The sequence below is a fragment of the Pseudorca crassidens genome, chromosome 6 (genome assembly GCF_039906515.1).
Source record: "Pseudorca crassidens isolate mPseCra1 chromosome 6, mPseCra1.hap1, whole genome shotgun sequence".
NCBI classification, from domain to species: Eukaryota; Metazoa; Chordata; class Mammalia; order Artiodactyla; family Delphinidae; genus Pseudorca; species Pseudorca crassidens.
In genome coordinates, this window is record NC_090301.1 from 121581017 (window position 1) to 121604498 (window position 23482).

Here is a 23482-nt window from a genome sequence, read left to right on the forward strand (position 1 = left end):
TCAATATCCTGTAATAAATGATAATGGAAAAGAATATGAAAAAGAATTTTAAAAATGTTTACAGATTATAGGGAATTTGTAAAACACAGAAAAGTAGAAAGAAAAAAAATCAACTGACTTCTCATCAACAAAGGCAACCATCAATACTATGCCAACCAAGATTTTCCAGTCTTTTCTTTTAAGGAATATTCTTTTGTGTAACTTCTTTTCTTCCTTGTTATCCATATACTCTATAATAAAAACAATAACTTGTTGGGCATTTATTATGTGCCAGATTTTTCATAGTTATCTATTTTAATTCTTGAAATAACCCTATGAAGTGGATTTTTTTGTGGTTTCATTTTACAAATGTGAAAAATATTAAAGCAACTTGCCCAAGATATATAATCAGTAAGTGATAGAACCTGGTCTCTATCCCTGGTCTTTCTGATATCCAATCCATGCTCAACTGCTGTGATATGTTTTTTGCACATTTTATATCCCTCTTTCATTACTGAGTTTCTAAATTTTAACTAAAATAAACTTACATTTTGAAAATGGTGATCAACACATGTTGAATAAGTGCATGGATTTTTTATAAGAAGAAAAAGGAGTGATTTGAATTCCTATTGAGGAATTTAGCACACTACAGATGGTAGGTGCTTAATATCTGTTGGACGTTATGTTTTGATGATTATAACCAACGTAAACTTTCAGGGTCTGATTATCAGGAAGAACGTTTCTCTTTTCAACACTGGAGCATCTTCTGAAGAGAGGCTGATCCTCTCCATACCTAATGACCTTCACAGATAATTAAAAGATCCTAGTACCATCTCACTGTTAACTGCCTAGAGATAGAAAATTAGAAGATGATCTTTGGGATGCCTCCCTCTGCTGATGGTTTCTATTTCCCTGGATCTGGTGGAAGTGGCATGGCCTGATTAGAAAGAGCACCATGTGAGTCAGAAGATGTAGCTTCCCCATCCAATTGGGTCACTAGGTAGCTGGGTAAATTTCACAATTAACTTATTCTCCCTGGTGCTGTCTACAACTGAGACACATCCTCTAGATAATCTCTAACATACCTTTCAACTCAAAGGCTTCATTAGAGAGAATTATTTAAAATCTCTCTATCACTGTCTTAGTTTGCAATGGCTGCCGTGACAAAATACCGCAGACTGGGTGGCATGGACTAAACAATAGAAATTCCTAAACAACAATTCTTAAACTGCTTAAACAACAGTTCAAGAGGCTAGAAATCCAAGATATCAAGGTGTTTTCAGGCTTGGTTTCTCCCGAGGCCTTTCTCCTTGGCTTGCAGGTGGCCATCTTTTGGCTGTGTCCTTACATGGTCTTTCCCCTATGGGTACATATAGTTGATGTCTCTCTGTGTGTCTAAATTTTTTCCTCTTATACAGGCACCAGTCAGATTGGCTTGGGGCCTACCTTAATGGCCTGATTTTAATTTAATCGTTTCTTTAATAACCCTATCCCCAAACACAGTGCCATTCTGAGGTACAGGGGTTAGGGCTTCAATATAGGAATTCTGGGGAAATGCAATTCAGCCCAAACCAATCACTTAAAATTTTATTATCTGGAGGCCACTTAAAGTGCTTGTCTGCTATTATGAAAACACCTCCACACCCTGCCATACAAAACAAAAACACAGGGCCTGCAGCCTCATGAAGTAGTTAGGGACCCTGACCCCTCTTACTCTGTGGCTTTCATCCTGAGGGTCCCAATAGGCTTCTGGAACTGAGGTATCATGGCTGCATACAAAGCTGCAGAAACGAGGAAGACGGAGATAAAAGGAACAACCCTGCCAGCTGGATCAGCTCCCACTCAATGCTCCCACCATGACTGGCCTAATGGGCCAGACTTAGACACCTGGCCACACATACCTGCAGAAGCAAAGAAATGTAGTCACCTGGTTGAGCACATTATTGCCTCAAATAAATTATAGAGTTCTACTACACAGAAAGGCAGAGAATGGGGAGATTTTGAGTATATAACTAGAAATCTCTACCAAAATTTCTTTGAACAATATATGGGTGTCCTCATGTAAGACGTGGTACAATTTCTATTTTAGTGTCCAGGTTGGAAAGCACAATTCAACCATCACCATTATAATGATGCTCTAGAGTTGCATTGTCCAATACGGTACCTGTGTGTGGCTAGGGGTACTTGAAATGTGGCTAGACCAGATTGAGATGTACTGTAATGACAATGATTTTAATATCAGGTTTAAATAATATTTGTATGTATTGACTTAAATAACCCAATATTCAAATTTAAATTAAGTTCATCTCTTTCATTTCACTTTTTAAATAAAGTACCAGAAAATTTTTAATTGCATATGTGGCTCCCATGATATTTCTGTTGGACAGTGTTGATCTAGTATATCTTCACCCCAAATAGAAGTATTCTAATGGCAGCCTTTTTTGAAAAAACTACTTTTATTTGGAAAAAATTTTTAATGTTTATCTAGAGATTAACAGCAGTAATAAGAATTAGAAATGTTTTTTTCCCATTTTATAAGTGATTATTAATGAAATTGAGAAGCTGACTTTTGTAATATACTCATTAGTGAGCAGGAAATTTGCTTAGTTTTACAGGCCAGTTAGTGGTACTTGCCCTTCATGCACACTTGCTACTTTTCCAATCTGTACCCAAGAATCAAGAAGCCCATATTATGTTTTCAGAGCTAAGAACATTTGTTCCTCCCTGAAGTAAATTTAATATAAAAAAGCACCATACACATTCACGTAGAGTGGAAAGATGTTTTGTGTGAGAGCTAAGTAAAGTTATTTGGAGAAGTAAGTTTACTCAAAAGGAAAATACACACACACACACACACACACACACACACACACACACACACACACACCACCACCACCACCACCACCACCACCACCACCACCACCACCACCACCACCACCACCACCACCACCACCACCACCACCACCACCACCACCACCACCACCACCACCACCACCACCACCACCACCACCACCTTCCTTATTATCGTAATGACTTGTTACCTATTTGAAAAGATATATGCACCTCAATAGCCAAGACAGGGAAACAATGTAAATGTCCATTGACAGACGAATGGATAAAGAAGATATGGTCTATCTATCTATCTTATATCTATATATACATATGCACACAACAGAACATTACTCAACAATAAAAAGAATGAAATAATAAAATAATGCCATTTGCAGCTATATGGATGGACCTAGATATTATTATACTAAGTGAAGTAAATCAGAAAGAAGAAGACAAATACCATATGACATCACTTATATGTGGAATCTAAAATATGATACAAATGAACTTATCTATGAAGGAGAAACAGACTCACAGACATAGAGAACAGACTTGTGGTTGTCGAGGGGTAGGGGAGGTGGGGGAGGGATGGATTGGGAGTTTGGGATTAGCAGATGCAAACTATTATATATAGAGTGGATAAACAACAAGGTCCTATGAGAATGATACTCAATATCCTGTAATAAACCAAAATGGAAAAGAAAAAAAAAATGACTCGTTACCTTTGCCTCCTTGAGTGTAATAGGCGCAGGACAAAAACTTGCAGTAGCGGGGACAAGCAGTTCTGAAATTATGAAGAAATAGAAACCATTTGAAAAATAATAGTCATTGGGTTTCATATCCAGCTGCTTCTAACCCTACTTGGATTAACTGCTGTTATTTCTTTCTCTCAATAATCCATGCAAATGACCTTGATAGCAGTTCTAATCCTGGATAGGGTTGTCTTGAAAGCTTTCAAATAAAATAATATTTGGAAACTATATCTCTAAAATTTACATTACAAATTTGTACTTCATTTTAAGTACATTGGAAATAGAGAAAAATTTAACTATGTAAATCAAAATCAACATGATTCCATCACTCAGAGAGAGCCACTATTTAGCAAATTAATCTCTGTTCTGTAGTTACATATTTATATAGGTATATTTTATCTGATTCATATGTGTAAATTTGTATTCTGTTCATTTCATTTGGTATTGTATTATAAGTGACTTTCATGTTTACCATAAACATTGTTATTAGTGGCAGCAAAATAGTGTGTCAAATGGATATACCGTAATTTACTTAACTATTCCTTTAATTTTAGATCCAGGTTTGTATTATTATAAATAATGGTGCTTAGTGTATAAATCTCAGTCCAATTTCAGATTATTTCTTGAAAATAGATTTCTAGAAGTGAAAGTAAAGTGTCAAAAAGGATTATTCATATTCCTAAACTTCTTGATTCATATTTCCAAATAGCTTTGCACAATATTTAGAAACAGAAATGAGAGTGTTCAGAATAGAGTTATGACTTTATCTTGTGCCTGAAAACTAAGAGGTTATCAGTTGAACCACGGGTCTATTTTTCATTCCCTTCTGCTCCCCCATTCCCAAGGATTTCCTCTGGGTTTCACCTCTGGTTGAAAGTCATCACTATTTGGCAAAGCCAGAAACTCAGGTGGGGATATTTACCTTTGACACATAGGACATAAGCACAAAACACAGGACCTGAAACAGAGACACACGTAGACAGAGAGGCAAAACTGGATCCACAGTCAAGGAGCTGAAGCAAGGAGGTAGCAGGCTTAGGATGGCAAAAGAGTCAAGGCAAGAGTCTATGAGGATGAAGGCTGTATGGGGCTCTAAGTGGGTCCCTGTTTACTGGTGCTGGCAGGCAGCCAGCTCTTGGGAGGTCAGAGGAGAGGGCCATGCGGGGGACCACCTGCCAGCCTACCCATGCCCTTTGGCCATAAGTGGGGCATTCTTTCTGATACCAAGCAGGACCCTGTGAGGCTCCTGAGCACAAAAGCCTTTCTGGGTCCCCCGTTTATTGATTATAGGAAATAGGTTTCATTCAGCCTCCATGACCTTCCTTGAGTTCCAAAGGGCAGGTTCAAACAGTTGCTAATCAGGGAAGAGAGGGGATGCAGAGACAAGGGAGGAGCAGGCAAGAAACAATAGTGCAGCCTTGGGGCAGGGTCCTGGTTCTCCCTTAAGGGATTCACATAACAATATCTTTGAGCTGTTCTGCAGATACTAAAAACCCCCCCGCCAGCTGGGAGAAATGAACTGTATGTTGCCCACAAGCACGTAGACCCCAGACCAGTTGGAACCAGAAATTTGATGATGCCGACTCCCAATGACCTCACCACCAGCCAATCAGAAGAATGTCCACGAGCTGACCACTCCCTGCTCCTTGAACCATTACTATAAAGCTCCTCACTACCCGCTTCAGGCTGGAACACACAGTTTTGAGGGCATTAGCCTGCTGTGGCCCCCTTGCCTGGCAGAGCAATAAAGCTATTCTTTTCTACTTCACCCAAAACTCTGTCTCTGAGATTTAATTCGGTGTCAGGGTACAGAGGCCAGATTTGGCTTCACTTCCAATATTAAAAATGCTTCTTTCTTGGGTGTCCCTTACATGAAACCACAAGGAACATGATCTTCATCCTTGAGGGCCTCCTTTGGCAGAAAGAAAACATTGCCTGTGTTTACTATTGCCATGCCCATCTTCCCAGTGCTGTTCTCTGTTTTCTTTCCTTCTGCTCCAATTCAGCTCCCATCCTCACTCCTTCCTATTTATCCTCCCAAGCTCAGATGAAAAGGGACTTCATAAAGTCCTGCTACATGCTGACCCAGAAACATAGACTTACCTCTCAGTGCACCCTATTGCAGGTGTGATGACATGTCCTACGGCCTCCATTCTAATGCAATGCAAGCTCCAGGTGGGCAAGGCCTGAGCCTGCCTATCTCCTGGGTTGTGTCCTTGTCACTGGGACCAAGCTTGGATCATTTGAGGAGCTTAATAAATATCTGTTGAACAAACAAACAAACAAAATGAAGGACTCTATCTTCCCCCAAATGTGGAAAAGAGCCTTCATTCGGTCACCTGCTCCCCTGAGTGTGTGAAATCACAAAGATAGCTTTAGCTCCCAGGGCTGCCTTCCCCTACACTTGCTGAGAGCATGCCAGTCAGTCCTGGTAGTTTTCAGACAAATCGAATTAGAAATGGTTGTACTCATTTGGAAAATCAAGAACTGGCTTTGAAATCTTTCCCCACATATTAGATTGAATCAAGATCGTTTCCCCCCAGCTCATAAATGCTTGATTGGCTTTGCTTGATGCCTTGTGATGGAAACACAGCCTTGCATTGCTAGCTCTCTGTTTTACTCACCAGCATGTTGTGATGTCTGGATTATGATTAAAAACAATAAAAACAAACACACACAATGAAAATGCTTAGTAAATAACAGCTCAGCACAGTAAAAGTTGGAAGTGCTTTAGGAAACACTAAAACCATCAAGGTAAGCAGAACTTCAAGCTAGGTCTGCCGTATTCCCTTGAGGTCTTAAAATTTGATTTTCTGGTACAGCAGGTCAGCCATACCTGACTTATCAACTCTTTTCAGGACCCCAGGAAGGGATGAGCTGGGACTTGGCTGTGACAACATTTGAGGAGTCCCAGTGAGAGCAGACTGGCCACTTACCCTACACCTCCCTTGCTCACCCATGTATTCCTTGCTTTAGCTTCTACCTTAGTCCCCAGACTCAATTCAGACTCATACTACTTTTGGTCCAGGTCTATTCCTAGCCTACCTCCACCTGTGACCTCAGGTCTTTTTCAACAGACAAAGAATGGTCCACTCTTTATTTTATTTTATATATTTTTTTAAAATTTATTTTGTTGAAGTATAGTTGATTTCCAATGTTGTGTTAGTTTCTGGTGTACAGCAAAGTGACTCAGTTATACATGTATATAATAGTTTGCATCTGCTAATCCCAAACTCCCAGTCCATCCCTCCTCCAACTGCCTCCCCCTTGACAACCACAGGTCTGTGAGTCTGTTTCTGTTTCGTAGATAAATTCATTCATGTCCTATTTTAGATTCCACATATAAGTGATATCATATGGTATTTGTCTTTCTCTTTCTGACTTACTTCACTTAGTGTGATAATCTCGAGGTCCACCCATGTCATTGCAAATGGTGCTGTTTCATAGAATGTCCACTCTTTAAATCCCTTTTATTTTTCTTTCTCTTTTTCTGTGTGGGCAGATGGAGAGTTCTCAGATGACAGACAGCTGGGTGCCCTGGGTGTCAGAGGACTGGGGTTTCAGATCTGGCAGCTCAATTTCTGGTTTGTGCCACCCTTCCTGCTAATGCCAATCTGCACTGCCACCCCACCCCACATCAGAGGTACAGTGAGGGGATGGGCTCTTCCCTTTTGGGGGAGTGAACTGCAACTGTACTTGCGTGTGCCTGGAGTCTGCAGGCTGCCAGGAGGCACAGGGCTCTGGGGCAGTTTTCCCCCACCCTCCTAGGGAGCCAATCAGACTGTCTGCCAAAGTCCAAGACCATAGCATCCCAAATGCATCAATTCCATTGCACATCCTGGTGGCCAGTAGGTCCTCAGGGCTTGGCTCCTCTCTTATCTCTGTCCTACTCTTCCCAGGGCATTCAAGCCCAGAGCAGGGTCTTACTGCTCAGCTGGTGAGCAGTGTTTGCTGGGTGAAATAAAGTACCAGAAGAAGAGAGTCAGGAAGTGTTAGCAAATGACCTGATTGAAAATGAGTTAGAGGCCAATGACATTGCCTTCTCCTCACATGCGTTTTATCTATAACTTCTGTATTTTCAGATTATAATTTAAAGCAGAGCAGAGGATAACTTTCTGGTGCCTTCTGCAAAAGACTTAACTGGCTTGAATCACTATCCCAGGCAGTAGTAGGTGTCTTTGTAGTGAAGTGAGTCCAGAAGGAATGCACTTGCCAAACCAAAATAACTAGACAAAGATGGCACGCATCTTCTCTGGTCAAAGCTTGACTGCGGGAAAATGCCCACCAATGAGAAATACCTATTAGCAATTCATCAGTGATTGGCCCCTTTATCTATAAACTATGGTCTATGCAGCCGATACAAGATCAGCAAGTAAGTAACAATTTTGAAAGAGAGTGGATTCTTGCCATAGAGATAAGGCAAAAGCAAAGCCCAAGTAGAAATTTAGGCACAGTTAGCTTTTGCTGTTAAGGTCTAAAATTTGCCATGTACATCCATGGCCTCAACTGAAATAAGCAAAGGATTATGTTCAATCCTAAAGCTGTGAAATAGGCACTAATTCAGTCATTTTTAAAATGTCTTTCTTCTCAGTCTTGTTTTAGCCTAGTCAATTTTGGCATTTTTGTCTTTACACTATCTGAGACCTGGCTAAAATACCAGGTGTCCAATGAACAAGTGGTGATAGATTCCATGTTTAGGAATCTTTGACAAACACAGAGATCATTAGATCACTGTGTAATACATTTCTGTCTGTTCCATCTACCATATACCCACATTTAGACCATGATGATGTTTCCCCCATTGTAAGCAGAACAGCATCTTCTAAAGTTGGTCCCTCTGTACATGTGATAAGCCCTGTCTGTGACAGTTTATCTGATCCATTCCGTAGTCACATAACACAGACTTAAGTGGTACTAAGTTCTCTCTGTCGGATCCTCCTTACCCATGAGGCACTAGGAGACCACAGTAATTATTACTCTATTACTCTATTACTCTAAGATCTTCATTTGGTTGAGTTCCCCCACCATGGAGGAAAGATTTTAGTTGGATGCCTTTTACTGGATTTCAGTCAGCATTTGACAAACTTCTGATATGGTGGCAGAATGACCTGGATACATTTGGAAGGAGGCTGCAGCTGAGAACCTGTGTTTTCTCTCATTGTTTTCCTCTGATTTTCCTTGCACTGCCCTTGGACCAGCACCCAGCTACGTGGCTTACATATAATTTCTCCCATTTTATTATCTCCAAGAAGGTTTCAACCACCTTAATTCCCGATACATTTCCGCATTAACCTAGTATTCTCTTTGTATTTTAAGATGCTGTTTCTTGAGAGGTGGGCAGGAGGAGGAATAATCAATCAGGTAGCTGTTATACCCTGGTAAACATGTTTTTTATTTTTTAAATTGGACTTCCCTTTTAAAAATATGGACCAGTATCATCTTCTGCTTACTTGCTTTAAATATATATATATATATTTATATATATATATATAATTATATACATATATATATAATTATCTATGGAGACTCTTGCTGTATTCCCTGAAGTTAGAAAGGAACTGGTAGGGAAAAGTCTTAGGTTTCCTTTCTTATGCTTTGAAGCATTATTTTAAAAACGTCTTAAAAAGCAAGTACTTGGTTACACTTCTCACTCCAACATTGGAAATGACTCTGTTGATGCCTATCCCCCCTCCTAAGAGAAGATAGATGATAAGAATATGGGTTTTCAGTCTCAGATGCCCAAAGAATGAGGGCCCTTGTGGGAATCTGTGAACTACCCAGTCCACCAGCCTCGGGTTACAAAAGAGGAAACTAAGATTCTTGAGGTCACTGGCCTCAGGTCACCCGAAAAAGTGGCAGATCAGGAAAAAGAAAAACGAGGCAAGAACAGTGCTAGACACAATGCCCATGTTCTCATTTGATCCTAAATCAACACTCTACCATTATTCTCACAGCTATAGTAGCAAAAATTAAGGAATCAGAGAGACCATATGGTTTTCCTGGTAAATATTCATGATAAGAATCCGATTCTGCCTAAATTGAACAATTTCACTTTCCTCTCAGAATTCAAAGCCAGATGCTCTCTACCCAACTACAGATGAATTTTTATGAAAAGCCTATGCAAGTAGTAAAGAGTAGCTAACTATTACGAGGCAGTCTAAGCGATAATGATAAGTGTATGGTAACACTTGTATGGATATGTGAATAAATGGTCTAGGGACACAAACCATTGGGACCTGGTGAAGAAGGCAGCCACCTCGGGGTTGGGGAGGGTCTGAAAAGGCCCCAGGAATGGGCCAGGAGGAAGGAGGGAGGGGGTGTGAGGGTGGGTGCAGAGGCCCGAAGAGGTCACTCCCGGTGGAGGGAGAAAGGCAGGAAGTATATTGAGGGGACTGGTTGCCATAGTAACCACACACATGGATTGGATGAATGAGCTTAAGAACTTGCATTTGCTGTCAGTGTCTTCATACAGGAGTGGGAGGGGCCACCAATCAAGGCAGGTGATGGTCAACCCACAGTGCAGGGCCATCCCTGGTCTGTGCTATTTGAGGTCGCTAGGCAAGCAGAGGAGAGTGGAAGCCCCTCAACCCTGCACAGCACCTACTATCAATTTTACCTGCAGACTATCTGTTTGCTGTTCTCCCTCACCATTCTAGAAAGAGCCCTCCACAAACCCTTAAGTGCCCGAAGTATGGCCCTTGAGCATCCTTTCTTGCACACAGTGCATACTCTATTCCATACCTACAGCCCCCTGAGGGATGCATCTCAAGCACAATATGATCCTACTGCCTAATCTATACATCAGTTCTCTCTTCACCCCTTTCCATTCTGTTTTGTCCATAGGATCAAGTTCTAGTACCTCGACATGGTCTAAAGTCTTAATGATTGCATCCCTTCCTGCCCTTCCCACTGGATCTTGCCTGCTGTTGTGCTGGCTTCTGAACTGCCGTCAGCTGACCTTCTGGCAGGTCCTTGTATATACCGCCCACCTTCCTGTCTCTGACATTAGAAACTGCGTTCCCTCTCTCCTTGGATAAAACTTCTGCTCACTTTCCAATTAGTTACACCTTCTCTCCTGTAAAATCTCAATTCCAATGTCACTTCCCTAAGGAAGCCTTTTGTAACTCTCCAGATTAGAAGAGGCTTCCTTTGTGTGAGATCTCATGTACTGTTTCTTCATAGCAATTAATAGTGTGGAGGTTTTTCTCTGCCCTCCAAAGGGAGGGCCTGCTTGGGGAGGATGAATCAATGAAAAAGGCTTGCCTCCTCCCGCTGACTTCTTGTGTTTTAAGGTCCTGACCATTCTTAGGAGTCCATCAGGCTTCATGAATCAGATAGGGGACAGTACAGCTCTTGTTGTTAATGGTACAAAACAAAGTGTTTTTCCATAGAAATGGACAGTCTCTCTAAGATGGTCTACGAACAGATCTTAGAGTTTCAGTGTTCTGTGCTCCATCCATAGAAATCAAAGTCTTTTGTCTGAGAAAAGAGGTGGGACGGGAACTTCTGTGTTTTGAGGGTTGCAAAGGAAAGACCATGGTGGACCCCAGAGAAGGAAAGTGGACATGGTTTGGGGGACCCCGAGGGACAGATGGGCCCATTACTTCTGTATACCTTATCTTTTGGAAAAGAATGAGCATGTATGAGCATGAAAGCATTGGGCACTAAGAACTGCCATTTGGGGGACAAAGAGAGGCCCCCACTTATAGGTACCAGTGACCTGTGGCTCAGTGGAGCCATTGTCCCATGGAGGGTCACCATCCAACCGGGGCCTGGTGGTGTTGTCAGGTGAGGCACATCAGACACCAAGGATTTAGACTGTTAAGTGTAGAGTGACTTCCTTTTGGGACAGTGAAAGACTCTGTAGATCTTGTAATATATTCAGGGAAAGAGAGACCATGGCAGCGATACTGACTTTCTTGCAGTCTCATCTATAGGATCAGGGCTGGCTGATTTACCTTGAAGATTTGACCACCATGGTGCATCCCTGTGTCATGGGATACTTTGCATCAGTTACAGTCAAAAATGTACATTTAATGACTATAGACTGAAAAGGAACAGGATCCCATTTACGTGTATAACTTATAAAGCCCTGTGCTTAGCGCATTGTTTTACAATGTTGGAGAAATCTTGAATGCATGTTGAAATCCCTACTGAATTAAATCTACAGTAGAGTGGAGAGTCTGAGGCATGGAGTGTCCTTCTTCATGGGGATGGGATGAAAGTTGAATTAATGGATTAAGCTGGTATATAGGGTAGAATACAGTCTGTTGACTTTTTGCTGCTCTCTGTTTTGACACCTTTCTCAAGTACATTGTCTTCTCTCTCTTGTTTTAACAATTTTGTCATCTTTAAAATTGAAGTATAGTTGATTTACAATGTTGTGCTAGTTTCAGGTGTACAGACACACGCATACACATACATATATACATATTTCAGATTCTTTTCCCTTATACGTTATTACAAGATACTGAGTATAGTTCCCTGTGTTATACAGTAAATCCTTATTGATTATCTATTTTATATATAGTAGTGTGTATATGTTAATCCCAAACTCCTAATTTATCCTTCTCCCACCCTTTCCTCTTTGATAACTGTAAGTTTGTGTTCTATGTCTGTGGGTTCACTTCTGTTTTGTAAATAAGTTCATTTGTATCTTTTATTTTAGATTCCACAAATAAGTGGTATCATATGGTATTTGTCTTTCTCTGACTTACTTCACTTAGTGTGATAATCTCTAGGTCCATCCATGTTGCTGCAAATGGCATTATTTCATTCATTTTAAGGCTTGAGTAATATTGTCTTCTTGCATACTCTTTCTAAATCATTGCTGGGGACTCCCTCAAATGCTGTCTTGAGAAGGATTCTGGAGTCACAAATGGCATTATTGAAAATGATTCAATAGTCCGTGTTGATTTCAGAAGTACTACTTTTTCATTTAGCTAATTTCTTCTTTCTCTCCATTGTGGTGAATGGGGCTGAGTATCAGTGCCTCTTGACACTTTGGCATTTCTGCCAGCAACCAGCACAGCTGAGATGGATGTGGAACGGGGCAGGGAGTGCTGCACAGCGGTGTGACAAACAGCTCAGCCCGGAACACTCACATTTGTCAGGAGAGTTGGGTCAGATTGGGTGTAAACGGCATTTCCCATCTACTCCCATCTCTCTCTCCTACTTGCCCTTGGACCTACCATTGGAGAACAGAGCAGGGAAGTGCTCTAAAAACAGAGAAGTTTTGGACAGCTCAGGCAGCTGCATGGACACAAGGGCAACAGAGGACAGCATGAGGGAAATGTGGGAGACGGAGTGGAGAGCACGGCCTGCAGTGATGTGGAGACACCATCCAAAGACAATGCATTTCCAAGTTCTCCTGCTCCCTGTTGAACAAAGCATTGATCCCCACACCTGGCCTTACCTTAACCAGTGAGGATCCCTGAAGCATATATTTGAAGTTCTTGCCACCAGGATCTTGCTGGGGACCTGGAGTGTCCCCTGAGTGCCTCTCAAGGGCTTCTGGGTTCCCTGGCCTATTTCAAAGATACTGGGGCCCATTAGACTTTCAGTGGAATACAGGGGACAATCTCAGTTCCTCTAGACCCCCACTTTCCTGAGGACCACCCTCCATGATTGTCTATCCAGAGAACACTCACAAAATGGCTTGAGTCGAGCTAAATATTGGACTTTTTTAAGGGTTTTTTAAAATTGAAAAATAGCTGATTTACCATGTTGTGTTAGTTTCTGGTATACAGCAAAGTGATTCAGTTATACATATATATATATTATTTTTCATATTCTTTTCATATGGTTTTTTACAGGATATTGAATATAGTTCCCTATGCTCTACAGTAGGACTTTGTTGCTTATCCATTCTAGTTTGCATCTGCTAACCCCAAACTCCCAATCCGTCCCTCCCCTGCACCCCCTCCCCCTTGGCACCCACAAGTCTGTTCTCTGTGTCTGTGAGTCTGATACACTGTATTTTAAATCAAGCAGGAAGTGGTGTTTTACAAAGTCCTGGGCTTCTACCTTCAGCCTTGTCACCTTTCCCCCTTCTACACAGCCTCAAACTTTGGGTACAGCTTTGCTGTGGCAAATTGTTACCAGAGGAGGTGATACTGACCTCAGGAAAAGTAAAGGGCAAGAAGAGTTACTGCTACTCCCAAGTTCCCTGTGGGAGCATTTGTGATTTTACTTTGTTTAAAAGACAGCCTTGCCTCAGTTAATCTGCCATAAGTGGGGATATTTCATCTTGAAAGGATATCAACCATAAATCCAAAAATGCAGATTAAGGGGCAGTGGGGCATGGTGGAGAGAGAGCCAGGTTCTTGCTCTGGGCTGGGGGCAGGTGGTGGCAGAGAAGGAGGAGGAGAAGACCAGCAGGATGCAGTGGCGGCGTCCTCGCTGGGGTGATGGTGCAGGTGCAGGTGCTTGTGCAGAGCTGCCTGGCTGAGCGGTGCCTGGTCCGGAGTCTGCAGCACTGCCGATTCTCTCCCGGGGGCAGGGGGTGGGTGGGAAATTGCTGAGCAGGTTGATGAGTGGCAGCAGCAGGAGTCTGGAACACGAGTACAGCTGTACCATGCACCTGCTGGATGACAGTGAGTACACCTGCACCATCCAGGGAGATTCAGGATGGCAGAAGAGTAGGTAGACGTGGAGTTCATCTCTCTCCATGGATGCATCAGGAATACATCTATAGATGCGACAATTCTCGCAGAACACCAGCCGGAAACTAGCAGAAGACCTTGGACACTGGAAAGGACTATAAAGATCCTTGCATAACTGAGATGAGTGACTTGCAGAGTCTTGGCCCCTCGACCAGAAGTCGGGCCTGAGACTCTGGAGTGGGAGCACCAAGTCCGGGATGCTGGGCCACTAGAGAATTCCCAGCCCCAAGGAAGGTTAATCACCGAGAACCCTCACGGAGGCCTCTATCTGAATCCAAGACCCAGCTCCACCCAATTGCCAGCAGCTCCCAGTGTTGGACCCCTCACATCAAACAAGAAACAAGACAGGAACACAAACCCACCCATCAGCACACAGACTACCTAAAGTCATACTAAGCTCACAGACACCCCAAAACACAGCACTTGACAAGGCCCTGCTCTTCAGAGGGAAAAGACTCAGCTCCACCCACCAGAATGCAGATACCATTCCCTCCCATCAGGAAGCCTACACAAGACACTGGACCAACCCCACCACCAGGGGCAGAGAACAGAAGCAAGAGGAACTATGACCCTGCAGCCTAGGGAAAGGAGGCCTCAAATACTGTAAATTAGACAAAATGAGAAGACAGAAAAATATCCTACAGGCAAAGGAGCAAGATAAAAACCCACAAGACCAAACAAATGAAGAGGAAACAGGCAAACTACCTAAAAATTCAGAGTGGTGATAGTAAAGATGATCCAAAATCTTGGAAATAGAATAGAGAAAATACAAGAAATATTTCACAAGGACCTAGAAGAACTAAAGAGCAAACAAACAGTGATGAACAACACAATAACTGAAATTAAAAATACTCTAGAAGGAATCAATAGCAGAATAACTGAGGCAGAAGAACAGTAAGTGAGCTGGAAGATAGAATGGTGGAAATAACTGATGCATAGCAGGATAAAGAAAAAAGAGTGAAAAGAATGTAGGACAGTCTCAGAGACCCCTGGGACAACATTAAGCACACCAACATTCAAATCATAGGCTTCCAGAAGAAGAAGAAAAAAAGAAAGGGTCTGAGAAAATATTTGAAGGGATTATAGTTGAAAACTTATGCAACATGGGACAAGAAATAGTCAATCAAGTCCAGGAAGTGCAGAGAGTCCCATACAGGATAAATCCAAGAAAAAACATGCCGAGGCACGTATTAATCAAACTAACAAAAATTAAACACAAAGAAAAAATATTAAAAGCAGCAAGGGAAAAGCAACAAATAACATACAAGGGAATCCCCATAAGGTTAACAGCTGATCTTTCAGCAGAAACTCTACAGGCCAGAAGGGAGTGGTAAGATATATTTAAAGTGAAGAAAGGGAAAAACCTACAACCAAGATTACTCTACCCAGTAAGGATCTCATTGAGATTCAACAGAGAAATCAAAAGCTTTACAGACAAGCAAAAGTTAATAGAATTCAGCACCATCAAACCAGCTTTACAGCAAATGCTAAGGGAACTTCTCTAGGCAGGAAACACAAGAGAAGGAAAAGACTTACAAAAACAAACCCAAAACAATCAAGAAAATTGTAATAGGAACATACATATCATTAATTACCTTAAATGTAAATGGATTAAATGCCCCAACCAAAAGACACAGACTGGCTAAATGGGTACAAAAAGAAGACCCGTATATTTGCTGTCTACAAGAGACCCACTTCAGACCTAAGGACACATACAGACTGAAAGTGAGAGGATGGAAAAAGATATTCTTTGCAAATGGAAATCAAAAGAAAGCTGGAGTAGCAATACTCATATCAGAAAAAAAAATAGACTTTAAAATAAAGACTATTACAAGATACAAGGAAAGACACTCTATAATGATCAAGGGATCAATCCAAGAAGAAGATGTAACAATTGTAAATACCTATGCACCCAACATAGGGGCACCTCAATACATAAGGCAAATGCTAATAGCCACAAAAGGGGAAATCAACAGTAACACAATAATAGTAGGTGAATAGTAGGTGAATAGTAGGTGTCCACTTACACCAGTGGACAGATCATTCAAACAGAATATAAATAAGGAAACACAAGCTTTAAATGACACATTAGACCAGATGGACTTAATTGATATTTATAAGACATTCCATCCAAAAACAATAGAATACACTTTCTTCTCGAGTGCACACAGAACATTCTCCAGGATAGATCACATCTTGTGTCACAAATCAAGCCTCAGTAAATTTAAGAAAATTGAAATCATATCAATCTTCTTTTCCAACCACAACAGTATGAGACTAGATATCAATTTAAAAAAGCAGATTAAAACAGCAATGGGATATCAAAAGCAAGCTGGTAGATGGTTTTTTTTTTAACAGTGGTACCCAGTTCAGAGGAGGAAGTTCTCAGAGATGGCTGCCAAAAGCCTCCATGTCAGACAAACATAGGTTTGTCCCCCATTGTCACTGCTAAGGAGGACTCTGGCTTTTGTCGAATCATCTAGCTTCTCCAAACCCAATCTGTGCATTTTTTAAATGAACGCAGTGTCATTGTGTAGAATACATGAGATACGCACGTTAGCACTTAGCCTAATGCCAAATGCAGTATAAACTGTGGGCAATTTCTTGATGGATATCAAGGGCCTTACCCTTTGACACATTAATTAACTTCTGGGGATCTAGCCTAAAGAGAAGAACACATCTAAATAACTACAAAAATGATCAATGCAAGAATATGCTCATAGCGGTGTGCTTGATGAGTGCATCATTAGAAATGTACTATTGGGAGAAGTTTGTTTGGAAACTATTTGTTTTCAGAAATGCAGGACTATCACTAACAAATATATTTGGGACCTAAGGATGTTTTTTTCAGGATTATGAGGCTGTACAACCTGAAGGATTAATCTGTTCTAGGACTAGGAGCTGTCCTAGGTATCTAACCCCACTACCTGGCCACTTTACTGCAAAGTTGAATTCAGGCAGCCAGGCAAGCCAGGGCATTCCTCTTTCAGAAATCCCTGTCTTTTTTTTTTCTGCAGAAGTGGCACTGGCTATGGAAATAGGTGGAGCTTAGCCTCTTTCATTGGGATTGAGAGACTTACAGGGAACATGGTGTGTCTATGAATAGAACAGACTGTGTTTGCCATGGGGGAAGGGGAGTGGAGAGGGATGAATTGGTAGTTTGGGATTAGTAGATGCAAACTAGTACATATAGACTGCATGAACAACAAGGACCTACTGTATAGCACAGGGAACTATATTCACTATCCTGTAGTAAAACATAATGGAAAGGAACATGAAAAAGAATGAATATATATATATATATATATATATATATATATATATATATATATATATATATATATATAACTGAGTCACTTTGCTGTACAGTAGAAATTAACACAACATTGTAAATCAATTATAATTCAATAAAATAAGTTAAAAAAAGATGTGTCTATGATTATTTAGAGGAAAATACTGCATTACACTTACCTGAATAAGCTCACTGCATTGTTGTAGAGGTTGGCTATAAAAATTACAAATGGCTTTCATATTGTAACACCTATTCATAATCTAGACGGTATTCCAGGCTTTCTCCTATTCATCTAGTAAAAGTGACTCCAGCGCATGGCTCAGCTGGGCACATATATACATTTGTCTATTTTCCTGTAACTTCCTCAAGTAAACTCGGACCCATTTCCCCTCAGTTATGCAAAGGATAATCTTCTTCCACTTCTTCCTGCTTCTAGTCTACACACACTTAACACTCCCCACTTCTGGTCCTCTCATGCATTCCCCCCTCGACTCCCCATGTTACTAAAACTACTCTTAATACATTAAAAAGCTGGCCAATGTCACTTTACTGCTTCTAACTTTGAATGATAATTTTGTCAAGCATAAACTCACCTGCTTTATGGTCCATGGTCCTCTCTGTCCCACTGCAAGTTCAGAAATGACTCATTCCCCAGGGATGCCATTTTGCTAATTTTTCCAAGCCTTTGCAAACACCATGCCATCTGCTGAGAAGGCTGACCGGGCACTCACTCTTGTCTTTCCCCACTTCCTTCCAGGAAAGCATCGCCTCCCTTGTGAAACCTTTGCTTCTTTAGCTATTTCTTCTACCAGGCTGCCCTGGGGACATTCCATATTGTAACAAAGTTTTCTCATACGTATCTCTTTGAAAGGTATCCCAGTGCTTGGCACTTAGTTGGCTTGCAGTACAGCATTATTCAATGAATGAATGTAATTAGTTTTATCTCTGGATCCCTAGAAACTTCTAATGCTTCCCATGCCCCCACCCACCCTGGGTCTTGGATGACCCTCTTTGCAGATAGCACCATGATGAAAAAAAAAGAATGGAAAACAATCTTGTGGGTGTGTCTGAACAAAGCTGACATATTTTTCCCTTTAAGATCTTGCTGCTGTATGTAAAATGATCCTGAAATTAAGATCAGCTCCAGGTGGTTGTTTATATCAGCTGTCAGATTGCAGAATAAAAAATGGCTTTTATATATTTGATTTTTATTGTTTTCCAGGGCAATGTCACATTTTCCTGCTCTGAACCACAAATTGTTCCCATCACATTTGTCAACTCGAGCAGCAGTTATTTGCTGCTGCCCGGCACCCCCCAAATCGATGGGCTCTCGGTGAGTTTCCAGTTTCGAACATGGAACAAGGATGGTCTGCTTCTGTCCACGATGCTCTCTGAGGGCTCAGGGACCCTGCTGCTGAGCCTGGAGGATGGAACCCTGAGACTCGTGATTCAGAAAATGACAGAACGTGCAGCTGAAATCCTCACAGGTACTGTCCACTGACAACTTCTATGTCGTTTCTTGTTCAGCCAAGTCGATACATGTTTGAGAATCTGACCAAAACATACAGGCTCCAGCTCCCAGGGGTGTGAGATGACCAGTCTTCACAAATTTACTCTAAGTCTGAAGAGCCAACGTTTGTTTTCTTTTTTTCTTCTTTTATAAATTTTGTATTGGAGTATAGTTGATTTACAATGTTGTGTTAGTTTCTGGTATACAGCAAAGTGATTCAGTTATACATAGACATGTATCTATTCTTTTTCAGATTCTTTTCCCATCTAGGTGATTACAGAGTATTGCATATACTTCTCTGTGCTATACAGTAGGTTCTTGTTGTTTATCTATTTTATATATAGCCGTGTGTATCTGTTAATCTCAACCTCCTAATTTACTCCTCCCCTCATCTTTCCCCTTTGGTAACCATAAGTTTGTTTTCCAAGTCTGTGAGTCTGTTTCTGTTCTGTAAATAAGTTCATTTGTATCATTGTTTTTAGTTCAATATATAAGTGATATCATATGATATTTTTCTTCCTCTGTCTGACTTACTTCACTTAATATGATAAACTCTAGGTCTAATCATGTTGCTGCAAATGGCAATGTTTCATTCTTTTTTATGGTTGAGTAATATTCCACTATATATATACACCACATCTTCTTTATCCATTCATCTGTCAGTGGGCATTTAGGTGGCTTCCATGTCTTGGCTATTGTAAACAGTACTGCAATGAACATTGGGGTGCATTTATCTTTTCGAATTACAGTTTTCTGTAGATATATGCCCAGGAGTGGGACTGCTAGATCATACAGTAACTCTATTTTTAGTTTTATAAGGAACCTGCATACTGTTCTCCATAGCGGCTGCACCAATTTACATTCCCACCAACAGTGCAAGAGGGTTCCCTTTTCTCCACACCCTCCCCAGCATTTATTTGTAGACTTTTTGATCATGACCATTCTGACCAGTGTGAGGTGATACCTTATGGTAGTTTTGATTTGCATTTCTCTAATAATTAGCGATGTTGAGCATCTTTTCATAAAAGTTTTTAAAATGGTTCTCAAAAAGCTGAAGATTGAAAGTACTTTCTTTTATAGCAATAGAGTATAGGTCCTAATGTATAGCAACATGGAATAGATGTATGAATAACATCCTGACTCTTCTATCTGCCATTCCTTCAACATGGAGCCGTGGAATTTTCTCCCTCCTCTACTTGTTATCTTACTGATGTCCCCTGTCCTTCTGGAAGCAATGTGTTCACTTAGTGACAAGTACTTAGGTCAGACCACCTGCAGGCATTGGATTGGGGGCTAAGGCAGGCTGCTAGGTCACCAAATCCTGAGAAGCCTTCCTGGCTCTACAGCCTGAATCAAACCGCCTCCTCTGTGCATCCTGGGCCAATATCCATCCTGGATTATAGGACACTGAATCATTTATTTAATTTAAATGTCTTTCTTCCCCCACTGGACTCTGAGTTTTGTTATGCAATTAAATTAGAGGAAATTGAGTTAAGTAAAGGATGTGACTTAATAGTCAAGATCAGGTCAGGCTATGGGAAAGCCTCTGATGTCAATGGGTGAACAAAAAAGCCCATTGAACCTGTTACCGAACCAAACTTGGATCCGTTCACCTATGTACAGTAAAGCCAATCTACTGACACCGAATTGTGGTGAAGGAAAGTATAGATTTTATTGCAGGGCACCAAGCAAGGAGAAGGGGCAGCTCATGCTCAAAAGACCTGAACTCCCCAATAGCTTTCAGGTAAGGGGTTTTAAAGGCAGTGTGAGGGAGGGAGCTGCAGGGTGTATGATCAGCTTGTGCACAGTTCTCAGATTGGTTGGCATCAAGGTGAAGTTTCCAGCATCATCAATCTTCTGGTTTCAACCAGTCTAGGGTCTATGTTGCTGTGGTCAGCAATTTTCATCTGGGGGGTGGTCAGCTTCCTGTAAAAAAAAAAAAAAACAAACCTTTGGAATATGTGTCAGGCCTTTATCTTTATCCTTCAGGGAACTGGGAATTTGGTGATTCTGCCATGTGGCTGATTTATAGTCTAAATCGTTACCAGTTTCCCAGCCCAACAGCTATTCTTTATTTTTACATCTTCACATTCCTAATCATTAACTACTTTTTTTTCCTAATCATTAACTCTTGAGCAGCCTTTTGAGACTCAGTGTAGGCGTGGGAGACTAAAGCAAAAGCCTGTTACTTCAAAGGAAGGGACACAGGGTCTTGTATACAGTTTCAAACCTCTGGAAATAACAGAAGGGCCTGGATCTGTGAGTCAGAGAGGCAGGTTCCAAAAGCACCTTTTCCCCTTACTAGTCAGTCTGGGGCCCTAGATGAACTTAACTTTGTCTCCCATGTAAGTGAGAGTGCATTTGTTATCTACAGCTGCATAACAAATTATACCAACATGTTTTAGTTGAAAACCGCCCATGTTATGTCTGATTTTCTAAGAGTCAGGAATCCAGGAGCCCTTTGGGCGATTCTGGCTGCAGTCAAGTTGTTGGCAGGGGCGACAGTCATCTCAAGGTTCAACCGGTTCTAACTCTGCTTCCAGGCTAACTCATGTGGCTGTGGGCAGACCTCAGGAGATCCAAACTTATCCCCACGCCCTCTCCAGAAGGCTGCCTCATTGTTAGGGCAGCACTCTTACCCCAGAGTGAGTGACCCTGGAGAGAGTGGGAAAGAACCCCCAGGACAAAAGCCACAGTCTTTGTATATCTCATCCCATCCTTTTCATCATATTCTATTCATTAGAAAAAAGTGAATAAGTCTAGCCCTTGCTCAAGTCAAAGGGATTATACAAGGATTCAGATATTAGGAGTCAGAGCCAGCCTCAGCACATGCTCGGTGCCGGCAGCAGTAACCAAGGGAGATGAGCAGGGTCCTAGCAGCATGGCCGCCGAGCTTGAGAGGGTCTGGGGGAGGTAGTGCTCCCAGTCTGAGGGGCTCCAGCCCAGCGGCCACACCAGGAGGAAGACAAAAGAGAATGAAAGAAGCAGATAATCTTGAAAGTACAAAGGAAGAACGGGTTTGTGAAACCGGATCTGACCACCAACCTCTTAGTGATAATCAGCAAACAAATTGGGACTATTTTGTTGACAGCCTTTTTGAGGAAACTCAGAAGGTTGGTGTCAAATGTTTCTCTGCCACTGAACAAAAGAAACTGGTAGGTGTAAGTGCAAAATTATGGAAAAATGGATTCACAGTCAGTGATGATTTCAGAAGTTATTCTGATGGTGCAGCTCAGCAGTTTCTGAACGCCATCAAAAAAGGGGAATTACCTTTGGAATTACAGGATTTTTGATAATGAGGAGGTTGATGTTAAAGTTGAAGATAAGAAAAATGAAGTATGTATGTCAACAAAGCCTGTGTTCCAGCCCTTCTCAGGACAGGGTCACAGACTGGGAAGTGCTACACCAAAAATTGTTTCTAAAGCAAAGTGTATTGAAGTTGAGAATAAAAATAAGTTGTCTACTGTCTCACTAAACAGTCTGGAACCCATCACTAATATACAGATCTGGTTAGCCAATGGGAAAAGGAGTGTCCAGAAATTTAACATTTCTCATAGGATAAGCCACATCAAAGACTGCTTCAAAAAACACCAAGGATCTCAAAGAAGTCCTCCCTTTTCCCCGGCAAGAGCTCTTCCTTTCCTCAAATTGCTAGATGAAACACTCACACTAGATATTAGTAGTCATGGATCACTGGGGTCCATCTTAGCATCTACCTACAAAATGAGATTAAAAAAAATGCTTACATCACAAGACTGTGACGATGATTAAATATGATCTAAACCCTTTAGCACAGTGTTGAGAATCTATTTAGCAAATTTCTTTTTCTTCCACACTGACTCAAGACCTCAGGCAAAAACAGGCCTCACTCCTTAGAGTCATAAAAGCTGAGTGAGTTTGTGCAGTCATGGGGCTTTTGTGAAATTTCTAAGATTTCTAGTCATGGAGGTGAGTTAATCGCTTAGAAACATAACATTTTTCATGTACAGAGTTATAAAAGTTAAACCTCGATCCTCCTTATTTGAAGAAGAAAAATCGTGAGCTGGCGTTGATCTGTTTCTCTCCAACCGGCGAGATGGTTGAGTACAGAGACTTGTAGAGCTCAGGTCAAAAATGCAGTTTTTTTTTTTTTTTTTTGCGGTACGCAGGCCTCTCACTGCTGTGGCCTCTCCCGTTGCGGAGCACAGGCTCCGGACGCGCAGGCTCAGCGGCCATGGCTCACGGGCCCAGCCGCTCCGCGGCATGTGGGATCTTCCCGGACCGGGGCACGAACCCGTGTCCCCTGAATCGGCAGGCGGACTCTCAACCACTGCGCCACCAGGGAAGCCCAAAAATGCAGTTTTAATATAGTACAGGCCCCAGTGACACTTTGCTCTAAAGCATTACCTGTATTATTAAGCATGTGTCAGTCCATTAAAATGTGTTGATGACTGAGAGAGAGGCTGGTTAAAGC

At 41.5% G+C, this 23482-nt stretch overlaps 1 protein-coding gene and 1 pseudogene across 1 annotated transcript in view; both read left to right on the forward strand.

Moving 5' to 3' along the window:
- Positions 1–23482, forward strand: part of CNTNAP5 (contactin associated protein family member 5) — an 883101-nt gene that overhangs the window by 472132 nt on the left and 387487 nt on the right. The window contains exon 8 of the mRNA XM_067742208.1: positions 18742–19006. Within this exon, the coding sequence (XP_067598309.1) occupies positions 18742–19006 (265 nt within the window). The remainder of the gene's footprint in view (positions 1–18741; positions 19007–23482) is intronic.
- On the forward strand, positions 21999–22800 carry LOC137225962 (UBX domain-containing protein 2A pseudogene; annotated as a pseudogene).